At 38.7% G+C, this 14,271-nt stretch overlaps 1 protein-coding gene and 1 long non-coding RNA gene across 5 annotated transcripts in view; one reads left to right on the forward strand and one right to left on the reverse strand.

Annotated features, from left to right (window-relative positions):
• HMCN1 (hemicentin 1) overlaps positions 1-14,271 on the reverse strand; it is a 189,191-nt gene that overhangs the window by 5,826 nt on the left and 169,094 nt on the right. The window contains exons 93-104 of one of the 3 annotated variants that reach the window (XM_026101128.2): positions 14,005-14,175; positions 13,368-13,517; positions 12,917-13,054; positions 12,466-12,587; positions 10,815-11,052; positions 8,983-9,045; positions 7,656-7,775; positions 7,253-7,387; positions 6,671-6,784; positions 6,217-6,342; positions 5,130-5,258; positions 456-806 (exon numbers count right to left, since the gene is read on the reverse strand). In XM_026101128.2, the coding sequence (XP_025956913.2) occupies positions 456-806; positions 5,130-5,258; positions 6,217-6,342; positions 6,671-6,784; positions 7,253-7,387; positions 7,656-7,775; positions 8,983-9,045; positions 10,815-11,052; positions 12,466-12,587; positions 12,917-13,054; positions 13,368-13,517; positions 14,005-14,175 (1,857 nt within the window). The remainder of the gene's footprint in view (positions 1-455; positions 807-5,129; positions 5,259-6,216; positions 6,343-6,670; positions 6,785-7,252; positions 7,388-7,655; positions 7,776-8,982; positions 9,046-10,814; positions 11,053-12,465; positions 12,588-12,916; positions 13,055-13,367; positions 13,518-14,004; positions 14,176-14,271) is intronic. The other 2 variants (XM_026101129.2, XM_026101130.2) reach the window with 2 other exon arrangements.
• On the forward strand, positions 794-14,217 carry LOC112983777 (uncharacterized). Of its 2 annotated transcripts, XR_010390109.1 has the most exons (4): positions 794-1,247; positions 5,840-5,933; positions 11,312-11,371; positions 13,271-14,217. It is a non-coding gene; the product is annotated as an uncharacterized LOC112983777 (long non-coding RNA). The 2 variants fall into 2 exon arrangements; XR_010390110.1 differs by lacking the exons at positions 794-1,247; positions 5,840-5,933 and adding an exon at positions 7,771-8,793.

A 14,271-nucleotide genomic window follows, 5' to 3' on the forward strand; every position in this document is an offset into this window, starting at 1 on the left:
TGTAACGAACCTTCCTAGATCAGGGCTGTCACTGTTTCTAGCATGCTCCATTCTGAAATCTCTGTTCAAAACCTTTTTGACCCAGATTATCATCATCACCCATGGGAGTTTGACATAAGCAAAGTCCCCAGGATGGGACTGACTACCGGTGTTGTTTAAAGGAGGGAAAATTTACACAGGTGAGCTACCTTAATCAGAAAAAATACAGAACAAAGGAAGAAAGGCATTTGCTAATACACAACAGCCGGTGCAATTAAAACATGAGGGTACAAGGAGGAGGTTTGAAAATATTTGTTCTATGACTTGTTCAGGAAAAGAAAAACATGCAAAACTCACTGAATATTCATCACGGTAATATGAAAAAATACAGCACTTCAAACCACAGGCAGTATGAAGCAGTAACCTAAGAATAAGGACTAAAACAAGAGAATTGCATAGATATGGCTGACATTTACCTACACATCTGGCATTTCTTGCCTCATAGCCTTCAGGACAAGTTTCTCTAATGTTCCTTCTAGTCCTGGAGAAAGGTATTCTGCTGTTTCTATACTCTGAGAAGGAGCTGTAGAGATTTGAGGAGTGCCTGTAATACTGTTGAGGTTGATAGTTGTCTCTCACAGGGGAGAATTGAGCATAGTTATAGCTATTGTAATAGGCACCGTAATGGGGCAATCTCTCCAATCCAGCGCAAGATTTCCCATCACCTAATAAATGTTGTCCAGGTGGACAGATACACTTGAAGCTGCCGGGGGTGTTGGTGCATTGAAATGCACAGGGCTTAGGCACTTGTTCACATTCATTAATGTCTGCTCATGTGACATGATCCAGAGCAACAAACCATGTGGAAAGGAGAAAAAAAAAAAAAACAAACAACACATAACTATATGTATATATATACATAGATATCTATCTCAGTCTCTGGAACAAAACTGAGGACATAAGTGAGATCCTGAAGGCAGTAAAATATGAAGACCCCAAAGCCAAGTAGGCAATTTATTCTGTCTTGTATAGTAACAGTAATATACTTTTATTCTCCCCATAAAGACATAACACTGTGCTCACATAGAACAAAAACTCCACAGAAGGGCTGACCTCGAAAATTAGAAGAGAGATGACTATAAAGAGGGGATCTGAGTCTGCTCTTCTGTTTTTGCAGAAACGGAGCTGTGTGATAGTCTGAATGCTGCAGATTGTGGCTGAGCAATTCCTGCAGGGATCTAAGTTACCGCAAAGATGCACTCAGGAAAGTAAGTGAACCTGAGGAGCCTAAGTTGTTCATTACTTCTTGAATAATCACAGATTTTTTTCCTTAAGTGCTCCATGGATCAGTGAGGGAAGCTGTCTGGCTCTTGTTAAAAGGAGGATAAAGAAGTCTCAACACAGAGCGTTCCTGAGAGGGACAGGGTTAGAAATTCTTTCAAACTGCTACTGAGCGAGGCTTGGAGAGCACCGACGCCATTACTGCACTCGGCGTCGGGGGAAAGAGCAGGTCTAGAGGGCACGTCGCAAGGCTGCACGTTCTAACCTTTGATGTTAGCAGCCATTCCAGCTATGAAAGTTTGGAGACCTAGCGGTAAATATTAATTCGCTTTAGAACAATTCAAAACTAGTTATTTCTGTCTGCCTAAGGCATCCTTTCCCAGTTCAGTTTCCCTTTAAATGGTGCAAAGGACTTGAATCTGCAGAGGGAAACTAGAACCTGGGTTTGCGAGCAGACGTGCCTTGCTTCAGCACCTCTTCTCTTGTAAGAAGAAAAGGGGAAGAACAGAGGCTCTCTTCATCCTCAGCACCATTAAGCTTCCAAATTGTTCACATTAGATTCAGGCCACAGCCAAGGTTTGGGTCACTTTTTATCATCCAAAATAACTTGACCAACCCTAGCATCAAATGTTCAGCCTTAAAACCAGAAAAGAGTGGTCAACATGCAAAGTATAAAGGGTTTAAGGACACAATATGCTGAGGATCCTTAACTCAAAATGTAGTAAATACAAGAGAGAGACTTTGTGATATTGTAGGATCAGGCCTTTCTCCACAGTCTCTCTGGCACTAGAAAGAATGAAATACGCCATTCTGAAGTATTCACTGAGTTAACTCAGGCCCAACTAAAAATTTGACATATACAGTATTTATTTTCAAACTTGCTTTCATTCTTTACTAAAAAAAAAAAAACCCCAAAGATGGCTAATTCCAAAACAGGAATGTATTATTTTCAAAATGACCCAAAGTAACTGCTATTAAGATACATAACAAAACATCTATAATTGGCATATTTATAAACCTTCTTTTCTATAAGCATCCAATATTTAAAGGTTATTTTAATGGTGACTTAATAAGGGTTTAATTATTTCATATTAGTGGAAAACATGTATTTTTATTATTATTATTGTAAAATGCCATTAAGCCAGTGTTAAAGTAATCTGTAACCCTCTGAGACACAGATGGATGATATCAATATGTTAAAAGTGATGCTGTTAAGCTATAGTAAAAACATTAAACTGCATTTTTGAACTGCTTAATATTTTATATTTTTAAATGTTTTAAAATTGTTCAGTATTAAGAATTTAATCTTTTGATTAAATTTAAAATTTTGATTGAAATCCAGAGTACAATAGGGATAATTACTGCAGGAATCAGAACAGCAGAGCAGTGATGCAATTTGTACAGAACTGCAGTATTTTCTAATTGTTATTTCACAAACACATAACTGAAACATCATATATTATTTAAAACCTCATTTTTGTTTATAATAATACTATGATATTACACTAGAGAACTTCCTTTTAATGAGGCAAGAACTAACATGACTTTTAGTTTATATTCCTTCATTGTGCACTTACGATGAAAAAGTCACTAGATATGTAAAAAGTTACTATATATGTAAAAGAATACTGAAACTCACTATTTCCTTAGCGCGCAACTACTTTCTAATTGCTGGGTTTAACATTCTTCACCTGCATAATTCAGACAGTAAGTATGCACACTAAATCTGGTCTTCAGAACAACCCGTCTCTTTTTAACAAGTTAGGGAAAAACAATGTAAGACTCCTATACAAATAATGAAAGAAAGCAAGTGAAAATTGCAGCAATTTATTTTGTAGAAGCAGCCTCTACTACACAAGCAAAACTGAATGGAACAAGCCATTTGCATTATACCATAGCCATGCTTGTGACTGAAAAGTGATCACTGTTAAACCGAAACATCCACTGGACAGTATCCCTTTGATTATACAGCATAAATATTAAATAAATACAAGAACAGAGAGAAGTGACTTTGAATCTCCAAAATACCCAAATTTTCAGGCTGTATTTGAAGATTATTATCTGATTTTAAATTCTAGATAGCCTTACATGTGTGGTACATAAAAATGCATTATAATGCCTTCCACCTATGCTATGGAATGTTTAAATGTTTAATACATAGAAATACTATAATTTAGTTAAATGGGCATGCACAGATTTGTGTGGATGTTGTGAGGACAAACAAGCATTTTCTCCCCATTTAACAGACAGGGAATTGTGGCACAAATGACTTACTGTACACAGGGTAACAGTGGCACAGGCAAAGCTCAGATCTTCTGTTTCAGCCTGGGGTCCTACTTACACTTCCACTCTTCCATGTGCTCATTGAAAACATTTAAAATAAAACTGGATTTTATTAACATATGTGAGCTAACATCTTTGATGCACCTATATTTTAAATATAAATGTTTTAAAGCAGATAAAAATTCAAAGGAGCATAAAGGTCATACTGAAAGTAAATAGGGAGCTTTCAATAGTCCTTTGTCAGAAGACAGCCTTAGGGTGTCTGCTGGCTTTCTGTGAAAATCTGTGGTCCTAGACTTTACTCAGCTTATTGCTGTCAGAAATGTAAATGGTTGTAATATATGTTAAGGAGTCTGGGATTGATTTTATTTCAGTAGAGAGGCAGCTGGCAGAAGCAATGCCTTGGTCTACAGCCAAAAAGTTTTGTACTGCAATTTAATCTTAAAAAAAAAAAAGAAATTCCTGGCTTTGATGGTCCAAAATCTTAAGTACTTTAAAAAGAAGAAAAAAACCCCCTATACTCCAAAGCAACTATTTATCACTTATGAAATCTAATCTTGAAGAAGTCATTATGGCTGAACACTTCTGATATGATACATGATAGCAACTGAAATCAACTTAACATAGTGTGATATGCCAACATTTATAAATCATTCTTCTCAGAGTAGATCAGCTACTATAATTCAAATATCCCACATATAGAATGAATCAAAATGATTTTAGTACCATCCTGTATCAGGGGATGTGTTTTACACACTTGTGCTGACATGATACAGTAAATAAACTCTCTTAGGATATCAGTGTTAGAGCTATGAGAGCACTTTGCAAAAGCCAGGCGTGCCTGCATGGGGGAAAGGTCTGCATACTTTAATGCAGAAATGTTAGACATAGCACAGGGGACTAACTCTATGGTCAGTAATCCAGTGACTGTGGGGCCTCCCCCTTGCCTGCTGTGATCCCCCCAAAAGGGGAGGGAGGGTGGAGTGATATACTCGTATCAGCTTCCCCTGCTCTACCTGTGTTGGGAACACCTTCGCAATTTTAGCGGGTCGATAAATGCATCTGTGCCGTTCACTTGCAGAGGTGAGTTCTGGGTGTACTGTACCTCTTGCAAAGCACTTTGGGTGTTCTCCTTTAGGGAATCAGTATCACTCCCTGCGCTTGACTGGCTTTACATGTGAACCGTGCCATCTAGTCTTAGTTTATAGCCAGCCACCTTTCGCGGTCCAATCATCTAACAAATCTGAGCTGGTTTTTCTAAATTCAGCCTCTCTCTTGTTGAGTGACATCTTGCCATGTAGGGCATTACTGCTCCATCAGTGCCCCAAGCCCCTCAGTCCTCATGCAGTTTGGTTTGGTTTCAAAGTATGGTTGTATAACAACCTCAGCGTGGAGTCATTTAGTTTTGTCTGTTAGTTCTGAATAAGATACTTTGGGTAAAGACGGGTAGTTTTGGGCATTCAAAGCAAACTTCTCTGTGTGGCGCACACTTAAGAAAGGCTAGCATCTTTGCGATGTTACAGCAGAGAGCACAGCCAAAAGCAGCAACAGAGAATACGCAATACTAATGTGATTTGCCAGCTTACCCACACAAGGTCTTCCAACCGCCTGGGATCGATACCCTCTTGGACAAACGCAACGGTAACTGCCGCGGGTGTTCTCACAAATCTGGTTGTATCGGCACTGATGAGTTCCGTCCCTGCATTCGTCAATGTCTGCAGGCAATACAGGCAAGAGGAAGTTAGTCAGATTTTTCTTGAAAGTAGTTACAGCTTTAAACTTCCTGAATTGTAATGGATGCTGGTAAACCACGCATGCATTTGGCCCTCTAGACAGATCTGGCCTCTGACCATATGCTTTTCTTACCTGGTGGCATGATTAGGCACTACGCTGTAACAGTTATCTAAAATAGACTGTGAGCAGATGCACAGGTAAGTCTTACAACTGAATGGCATTTACCCAGACTTCTTCCACTAATTTTTCTAACTTTTGAATTGAGCTTTCCAGCTCCATCAGCTAATCTCTCCAAAGAGATATAATCCATCTTCTCATCATATCCCATTAAAAAGAAATGAAAATTTGGTAGTATCTACGCAGTCTTGATTCTGAATCTTGATTCAGAACACCTGAGACAAAAACTCTTTAGAAAGCATTGACACATGGGGCAACATATTCCAGACAGCAAAGAATTTCTAGAATTAAGGTGAAAATGCAGAGGATATCCTGGGAAAAACCTTACTGTTTTTTTCTTAAGAGCAATGGAAAACCAGAAGTGTTTTCTTTTTTTCTTCCTCAGAAAGGGAGACAGCACACAGACAGCACGGCTGGACTTGCCCACACTGCATCTGAGCTGGTGAGGAAGGACTGCCCTGCTGCCACATATATTCTAGGTGAGTACAGAAATAAAATCTTTCATTTGCCTTCACATTCGCACCTTTTTCTCTATTGTAACTTCCTCTTTCTGAGGAAGAAGATTTTTTTTCCCTCGAATTCCAGTTATGAAAAGAAGTCAAACAATATATATGTTCCTATAAATGAAAAAAGACAGTGCTTTAAGCTGTGCAAATCTTAATGACTACACATGGACTATTACCAAGAAGCTTTTTTTTAAAAATATTGATCATTGCCCTAAAGTTTACGATCATTGTACAATACATAGAGACTTCTACTCACCAATACATGTTCCATTTTCTGCTTTGGTCATTCCATTTGGACACAGATCGATGCACTTGTAGCCACCACGAGTGTTTTTGCAGAATTGATCAGGCCTGCATACATTCTGCCTGCATTCATTTATGTCTTATTTAAGAAAACAAATCAAAGGAAAGCAAGAATGGAAATGAACTTGCATCCTTATGCTCAGTTCCTAATCAGTATACTAATCCAGCTGTAATTATACTGTGCACATGCAATTTGAATGCACGTCATGCACACCTGCCCAATTCCCTCTTCCTTGAGATTTTAAAACCACTTTACAGACAAATTTAAAAATACATATTAAGGATATAATCCATAATAGGATTTTCATTCACAGAGGTTTCAAATTACAAATTGCATGTAGGAACAAATAAACATTAACGTATTTCCATTAGAAAGAGGGAATAAAAATTCCAAATTCATTCCATACCCATGCACTTTCTGCCCTTTAGCTGGTATCCTGGATCACAACCACAGTGGAAACTTCCTACAGTATTGAAGCAACGCTGATGACAGGAGTTGGACTCTTGACATTCATTAACATCTGTTGAACAATACAAAACCTTAACTATGGCTGTGAACAACCATGTCTTTATTATATAACAGTATATTGGTTTATTCAATATTCTAGGCTCTGCTTTGAGCTCTAGTTACTGCACTACTGATGTATATTCAGAAATGTATACTTTTGTCACTCCATCATAAAAGAAAATGCACATGGGACACAAAAGCAAGATTTTTAGGTCGTCTCAGGTAAGACTATTAATTTATTTCTAAAGATGCAAAAAGCAAGATTTCAGGCCGATGTTACCTAATAGCCTGTTCAAAAAAAAAACCCCAAAACAAAACAAAAAACCCCACCCTCTTGCTAGGTTAATACTGGAGACCTTAGTTGGATGCATCTTTTAAAAGGTTACTTAAAATGAAAAAAAGTAAAAGAAAAGTAAAAGAAAGTGTAAAAGAAAGCATTGTTGAAAAGCTAACACCAAAAAACCCCAAGGCCTCACCATACCTTGGCAGCTAAAGCCATCAGCTGTTCTCCGAAAGCCGTTCCCGCACCTAACCACGCAGCGGTAGGAGCCAATGGTGTTTTCACAGTCCTGGCCAGCATGGCAGGTATGGCCACCTAACACACACTCATCGATGTCTGTAATTAAAAGAAAGCTGTAGCTCTCACCGTATCAAAATGAAACACAGACTAAGTGGCATTTAAAACGTGAGCAAGTATGAATATTTCCTTTTGAATACATTCAGAAATGAAACAGTAAGAATACCACCAATAAATTATGTTCTTACAGTGACAAAATGGCCCAGACCTAACAAAACATACACCTAATGATTTAAGCAAATAGAGACTTTTGTGAATATAGCACTGAATCTTGTATCCAAGCTGTCCACAGCAATAATTCTCCTACCCTGACACGTTCTACCATCTGCAGCTATAGTGAGGCCTTTTGGACAGGAGCAGTAGTAAGTTCCTATGGCGTTATGGCAGGCATGGGAACAAGGATTTCGCACAGCACATTCGTCTTCATCTAGAACAAGGAAATGTTTGGAAAGCCAGTGAGACTTTCGAAGGCTTTACAAGAAACAATATATTAAAAAAAAAGAAAGAAAACCTTTCTAAGAGATGTATCTAGTAGATATCACAGGGTAAGAGTAGGGCTAGCTATTGAATAGTTTCACAGAAACAGGTCAGCAGGGTGTTCGCTTCAATGTCAGGTTATTAGTATCTCCTTGCCATCCCCTTATTGCTACAGTTGTGAAGCAATTAGCATGGCATGAGCCTGTCCACAGAGCAGGAGATAAAAGCATGAAAATGCTGTGACTGAAGTTTAGGTTATAATAATAATAATAATGAAGCAACCACCCCCCTTAAACCTCCTCTGCATTTTACCTGTAGAAATCTACATTGCTGTAGATTCAAGAGACTAGAATTTGCAAATGGGAGATCTTCTATGTCTAATTAAAGATCTTACTTGTAAGAGCCGTTTCCAAACCTACACACATAAGGCCTCACTGGACTTTTGCTCGAGTTACACCTGCAGGAGTTGGTCACTACTGTGTTAATGAACGTTAGACATAATCTTTCCCAGAGAATCTGGAAATCTGAAAAATCTGTGTTACAACTCGAAAGATGGATTCCAGTGTTACATTTAGACTTCCTATTTAACCTTGGAAAGATTATTATAAGTAAGTTTTCCACATTTAAATTTTAGAACTCATGTTGTTTACTAGATCATTTTGCAAGTGGAAAATGTTTTAGCGACCTTATTTACAACGTTTGGATTGCAACTTTTCCCCCTTTTTGGCAGTGTTGTCTAGAGGAGACTGCTAAAATGCTCACAATCTCCTTTCCACCTCCTTCCCCCGAGCAGAAAAAGTCTGCTTCTCGGGGGCAGATGCCTCCGCGGCCCAGCGTCATGCTTCCCCCCATGCAGGATGCGTGCGTGCTCCCTCGCTTCGCGGGCTCCGCAGACAGCACAGCTGGACTTGCCCGCACCACCTCTGAGCTGGTGAGGAAGGACTGCCTTGCTACTACGTATATTCTAGGTGTGTGCAGAAATAAAATCTTCATTTGCCTTCACATCCGCACCTTTTTCTCTATTGTAACTTCCTCTTTCTGAAGCCTGTACTGCACGCTTTAAAGCTCTGAAGAAAGGTAATCCAGATGCTGGGTATTTGATTACATACATATATACATACACACATACATATATATTTAATTTGTCACGTCATTACCTGAACAGTAAGGCCCAGCTGAGTCCAAACCAAAGCCTGCAGGACACTGATTGCTACGATCTCCTGTACAATAAAGGAACCACGTGTTACTTGTAGATGAAAATATGACCATATTATTACTTTAAAAAACCCTTTTACCATTCGGAACTGCAGCCCAGGTATTTATAAAAGATTCTGTACACCTGGAAACTAAAATATAAACTTTTCAAATCCAGATTTTTATGGCCTTTTTCACTTAGGAATTATAAGTGACAAATACACGCTCTTCCCATTTTATTTGATGTTTAGAAAAAAAATTAAGTATTTTTTTTTCCTCTGAGTGACTGCAGTTTGCATCCCAGCCTAATCTGTCCTGAAAAGTTCCTACATAAAGTTTGCATTATTAAAAAAGGAAAACCCATTCAGTCTCTCTCCAGACAGATGGAAGGGAATAAACCCAAAACAAACCAAGCGTAATGTCACAGATTTTGGAAACTCGCTGTAGGAGAGCACAAGCGCATACTTATGAACTGTAATGGAAAACTACCCCACAGGAGGAGACTCTGCTCAAAGACCACATGTATTTTACTATTCATTTGTACCCTGAAAAATGATTCAACAAAAATGAGATTTTGAAAAAGCAAGCCATTAATTGCTGCAAGAAATACAGGTAAGTTCAATAAAGGCTTGCATAGACTTATCCATAGGCATGACTTCATCTGCAGACCTTCTTTTATCAGCACAGACAAGTAGAACGGACAAGATCTTGTTTGGCTTTCAAATTGCATGGGGAGTTTATAGTCTCACAAGTGGAAAAAACATTTTATTTCATTTAGAAGCATTGCTGTTGAAGAGAAAGACTGAGACAAGCAGTCTTATTGCTTCATTTATTTTCCAACCTGAGCTATTTCATTTGAAAAATCTTACAATAGAAATAATGTTTTAAGTCTCGCTGTGTAAAAAAAGCCTAGGTAGTATATAAAAAGATAACAGAACATTCTTCTGACCTATTATGACTTCTTTGCAAAGGAAAACCCTCCTACAAAGGTGTTTCCTCTATTTCTTCAAATCACACAGGAGTTAGTAATGCAGCAACAAGCCACAGTGCAACAGGTCATGGCTATCAGTTGGCCACTTTTGAGTGAGGACTCCTCAGATTTACAGAATGTACAAAAGCAGATGTCCAAGCAATCCTGCAGAACTGTGACTTTCATTATGCCTCGCCTTAAAAAAAATCCCATTAAAAAAATCCCCCAAATCCCTGATGCAGCTCAGCATCATATTTGCTGTATATGCCAAATAATTCCACAGAAGAACAGTCTGAGAAAGGACTTCGGAGATTTTAGTGCAGAATTTTGCATGTTCTTCCATGTCTGCAGCCTTGTACTATTTTACTTACATCTATATGGTTTTTGGTGTGTGAGGAAAATACACAAGCCATATTTTTCATAATAGCTATGCCAAAAATAAACCAAGCAACACTCTCTCCTGACCCAGAAATGACAATTTCATTTTAGAGAATGAAGGGTACATGCAAGGAAATAGAGAAATGTTTAAGGTTGACTGTCTGAAGCTACTGTGACGCTATCAGCACTCTCAGCAAAAGCAGACTGCGATCATCAATGGGAACTGCAAGTGCACAGTAAGGGCAAACTGCAACAGCTTTTACATGTTATTCTACGGGTGTGTGAACAAGACGCATTGGTCTCAGTACCTGCAATAAAGTCATCTGACTTCCACAGTGTTTCCTTGTTCAAGGCCATAAGCAGCTTTTGGAAACTGGGTAATGAATGCTAGGAAAACAGGACAGTATCCTTCCATTGTTTTATTTTTGTGAAAGACTCAAATATTACCTTTTGCAACGGAAGCATGGATTTTAAAAGCCACAGTTTCTTCTAGAGGGTTGTACTCTGTTGTAATAGAGGAAGCATGGAGCGTTTCCACCAAGAAAGGCATTTTTCCTCTAGTGTGATCATAGGTGATAGTATGGTTCCATGTATAGGGAACGCTGACTCCATCTATAGTGAAGAGGCGAGTAGAATGGGCATATAGCTGCCCAGGACCAGTTTGAATATAGTCTTCTGTGTAATCCTGAAACAGCAAGACTCTGGCATCAGCCTCTAAATACAGCCAATACCACTGTGGTCTTCATATTTTACAGTGTGAGATGTATTCTACAAAAAGATTTTTCTTCTTAACAGCTAAACAAATTGTATTTCATACCACTTTTTTTTTTTTTTTTTTTAAACTCTGGTTCCTATTTTAACTGTTGAATTCTAACAGCGCCTGCTATATTTCTCTTCATAAGAAACAGTCTGGCAGTACTGACAATACTTTCTTTATATTCTAGGTCTGACCACAGTGTGCTAAATAAACAATGAATAGAGAAAAACTACGCCACTGAAAAAAGGTATAAACATTGGGGAAGGTACACATCACAGTATATCGATATGTCAAGAACCATAAACACATTTGCTGTATTGTATCGTTAATAGTAGGATGCTTATATACTGCTTACCACCAACTAATTACTACCTTTATAAAAAAAACTAAAAAACATCTTTTCATTCACAGTAAAACCAATTATCAAGCACCTGATACTCAAACAAAACTTTGATACTACATATTATATTAAGCCAGATGGCTTTCATGGCTTACACGACACCAAGAAGATAGAAAAATAGTTATTTTGGAACTTCACCATTCTATTGGTAGCACAGGATCAGTGCCAGAAACCATCTCACTATAAACAGTAGAGCATATCTCCTAAAACCAATAGGTAGAACAATTCGGTAGCGAGATTATAACCTTTTACCACATTGTCATGCAAACCAGACTCTCCAATCATTCCTGAAAAAGGACCTAGAGAAACCTCTGTTCTTTGAAAAAGCAAGTTCTGTAAAATAATTCAGATGAATTGTGTAATTGGACCGTCTGTCATAACAGACATCTCCACAAGACAAAATTTTGGCACTGTGGCTGGAAAAGGAGCATATCGGTCACAGCACCATAACAACACGTCTGGTAAGAATACATAAAATTCCCTGTGATGTAACCTGATTCAGAATACGTTAAGCCCCCATCTTCCCCACTATATCAGCACACAGGAATGTTTCTCTGCTGGACTACAAATAATTGTAGCTGTAAACAAATCATCAGTATTAGTCAAAAACTTTTGCAAGGTGCTATGGCATAAAGAGCTGGTGTCGTCCTCAGAAAAGTCAAAAAACCAAACTGGTTTTAAGATGCAGCTTCATAACTCTCTTAAAGGCAACACTTGACGTGCCTGTCTGTGAAAACTAACCCAAGAAACACTTCCAGCTTCTAAAATCTTGTGCCTAATAACTACATTCCCGATGACATCTCTTAGTGTCTTAAGCAAGACACAAAGTAACGCACATGTAGCAAAACAGCTTTCAGGACTTGTGTCTGCTGTGTTAATACAGATTAGAGAAGAAGTCTGCTTAAATGCAAGTAGAGTGTGGTCTCTAGAAGCAGCTTTACCTTCACGTTAACATCAGCTAATGACTGGAGCTGCAGAACATGGCCACTCACGACAACATCCAGCAGTAAGGCTCCATCTGAATCCAAGCCTCGGGCAATATGAGTCATCCGCAGAATTTCTCCTACGATTTTTAAGAGCGCGTTGATTTATAAAACACCCTGACTAGAGACTTGTGTTAACCATCCAGCATCTGAATTGGATCCATTAACCAGTTATTTTATGCTAATATTTTTATAAGCCATGCCATGCCTATAATATAAACATTACATATTTCTAATTAAAGCTCTGAGAGCTGTAGTTAAGCTCCAGAATACCCTAGTTATTCTGGAAAATACTGGCATAAGCACAAGACTCAAAATTCAGCAACAGTTATGTGGTATTTTTTAATAAATGCACTCTTTCCCAAGCTTATCAGATACAAAAAGAGATGGGATATCACAGGTAACTAACCAGTTGCAAATTCCACTTGAGTTTCTCTTTTGAAGACTGCATCAGTGAGAGTAAACCCATTTACTGCTTCTCCAATTTCTTTTGCAGTTGTCCAGTAAACTGGGCTCAGAATGGAAACAAGCTTTCTCATTGCTGCACCTGAAAGAAATGCAACATAACATTTGGCTTTTTTTTTTCCCCTAAGTGCGTGACCCATGTCAGTGGGAGTTGAATATGCAGACAAATATTTAAACTAGTATTACCCTTAAAATATAAACCAGGATAAGTACTGGCATATTCAGAAGAATGATTCTATAAATACTAATATATTAGAAGTAAATATTGAAGATTCCCTTTTCCTCTCTCTGTCTACAGAGAGTTTAGATCAGTTTCTTCAGTGACACTTAATGAAACGATGAAAACTGACACTGCACAAAAGTCAACCTGGCTCAAGGAAAAAAAAGTAACCTACCAAGGCTCCGAGGGACATTGGTAATCTCTGCTTGTATTAGTCTAGCTTCAGAGTCAGGGCTGTCTGTTACTGTGGCATTCAGGAAAGCAACTCCAAATTCAATATCGTTAATGTTTCCAATGACGCTCCCTTTGGCACGTGGGGGCCCACCTGTGCAGGGGAGGGAAGGGAGGAAGGAAAAAATGCCCCTATGTGAAAACACTGCCCTCACATAATTTGGGGGAGAGAAAATTCAGAAATAGTGCCCAGCACTTTAAGAAATCAGAGTTCTGTGGATATTTCTGCATGTATTAGATTAACTACGAGAACTACACAACCTGCAAAAAAACAGGATCCCGTATGATTTGAGAGATAGGCATGACAGCACAGGAGTCACACCAGGCACTACAAAAGCACACTGCCCTCTCTCTGAGAAAGCAACAGTTGTCTAACAGTGTACTCTAGTGCTACATAACAAGTTACAAGAACAACAACAGATTTATCCAGACGAAGTTGGGCGAGTGATTTAGGCTGAAAGAATGTAATTACTTGCTCAGGAAACTGGTCAAGACACTGGGCAGCACCGGTCAGATCAGAAGCACAGCAGGCCTTGACTGCATTCTCATCCTTGTTGTGTGCAGGCTACAAATTAACTTACCAGGACATGCTTGGATATTACACCTAGATATCTGGGAAGAGTCGCCAGGACAGGGACGTCCACGATTTGACGGTGCTGGATTGTTGCACAGGCGTACTCGGGTCTGTTCTCCTCCTCCGCAAGAAGCAGAGCATTGGCTCCATGTTTGCCACTGCCCCCAGTTTCCATCCACTGAATACGGAAAAAGTAAAGAAAGCAACTTGATATTTTTAATTTCTTCAGTGTCATTCCTTCGTGATGTAACCAACGTGACAGAGAAAAGAAACA

The sequence above is a fragment of the Dromaius novaehollandiae genome, chromosome 8, assembly GCF_036370855.1.
Source record: "Dromaius novaehollandiae isolate bDroNov1 chromosome 8, bDroNov1.hap1, whole genome shotgun sequence".
NCBI lineage: Eukaryota > Metazoa > Chordata > Aves > Casuariiformes > Dromaiidae > Dromaius > Dromaius novaehollandiae.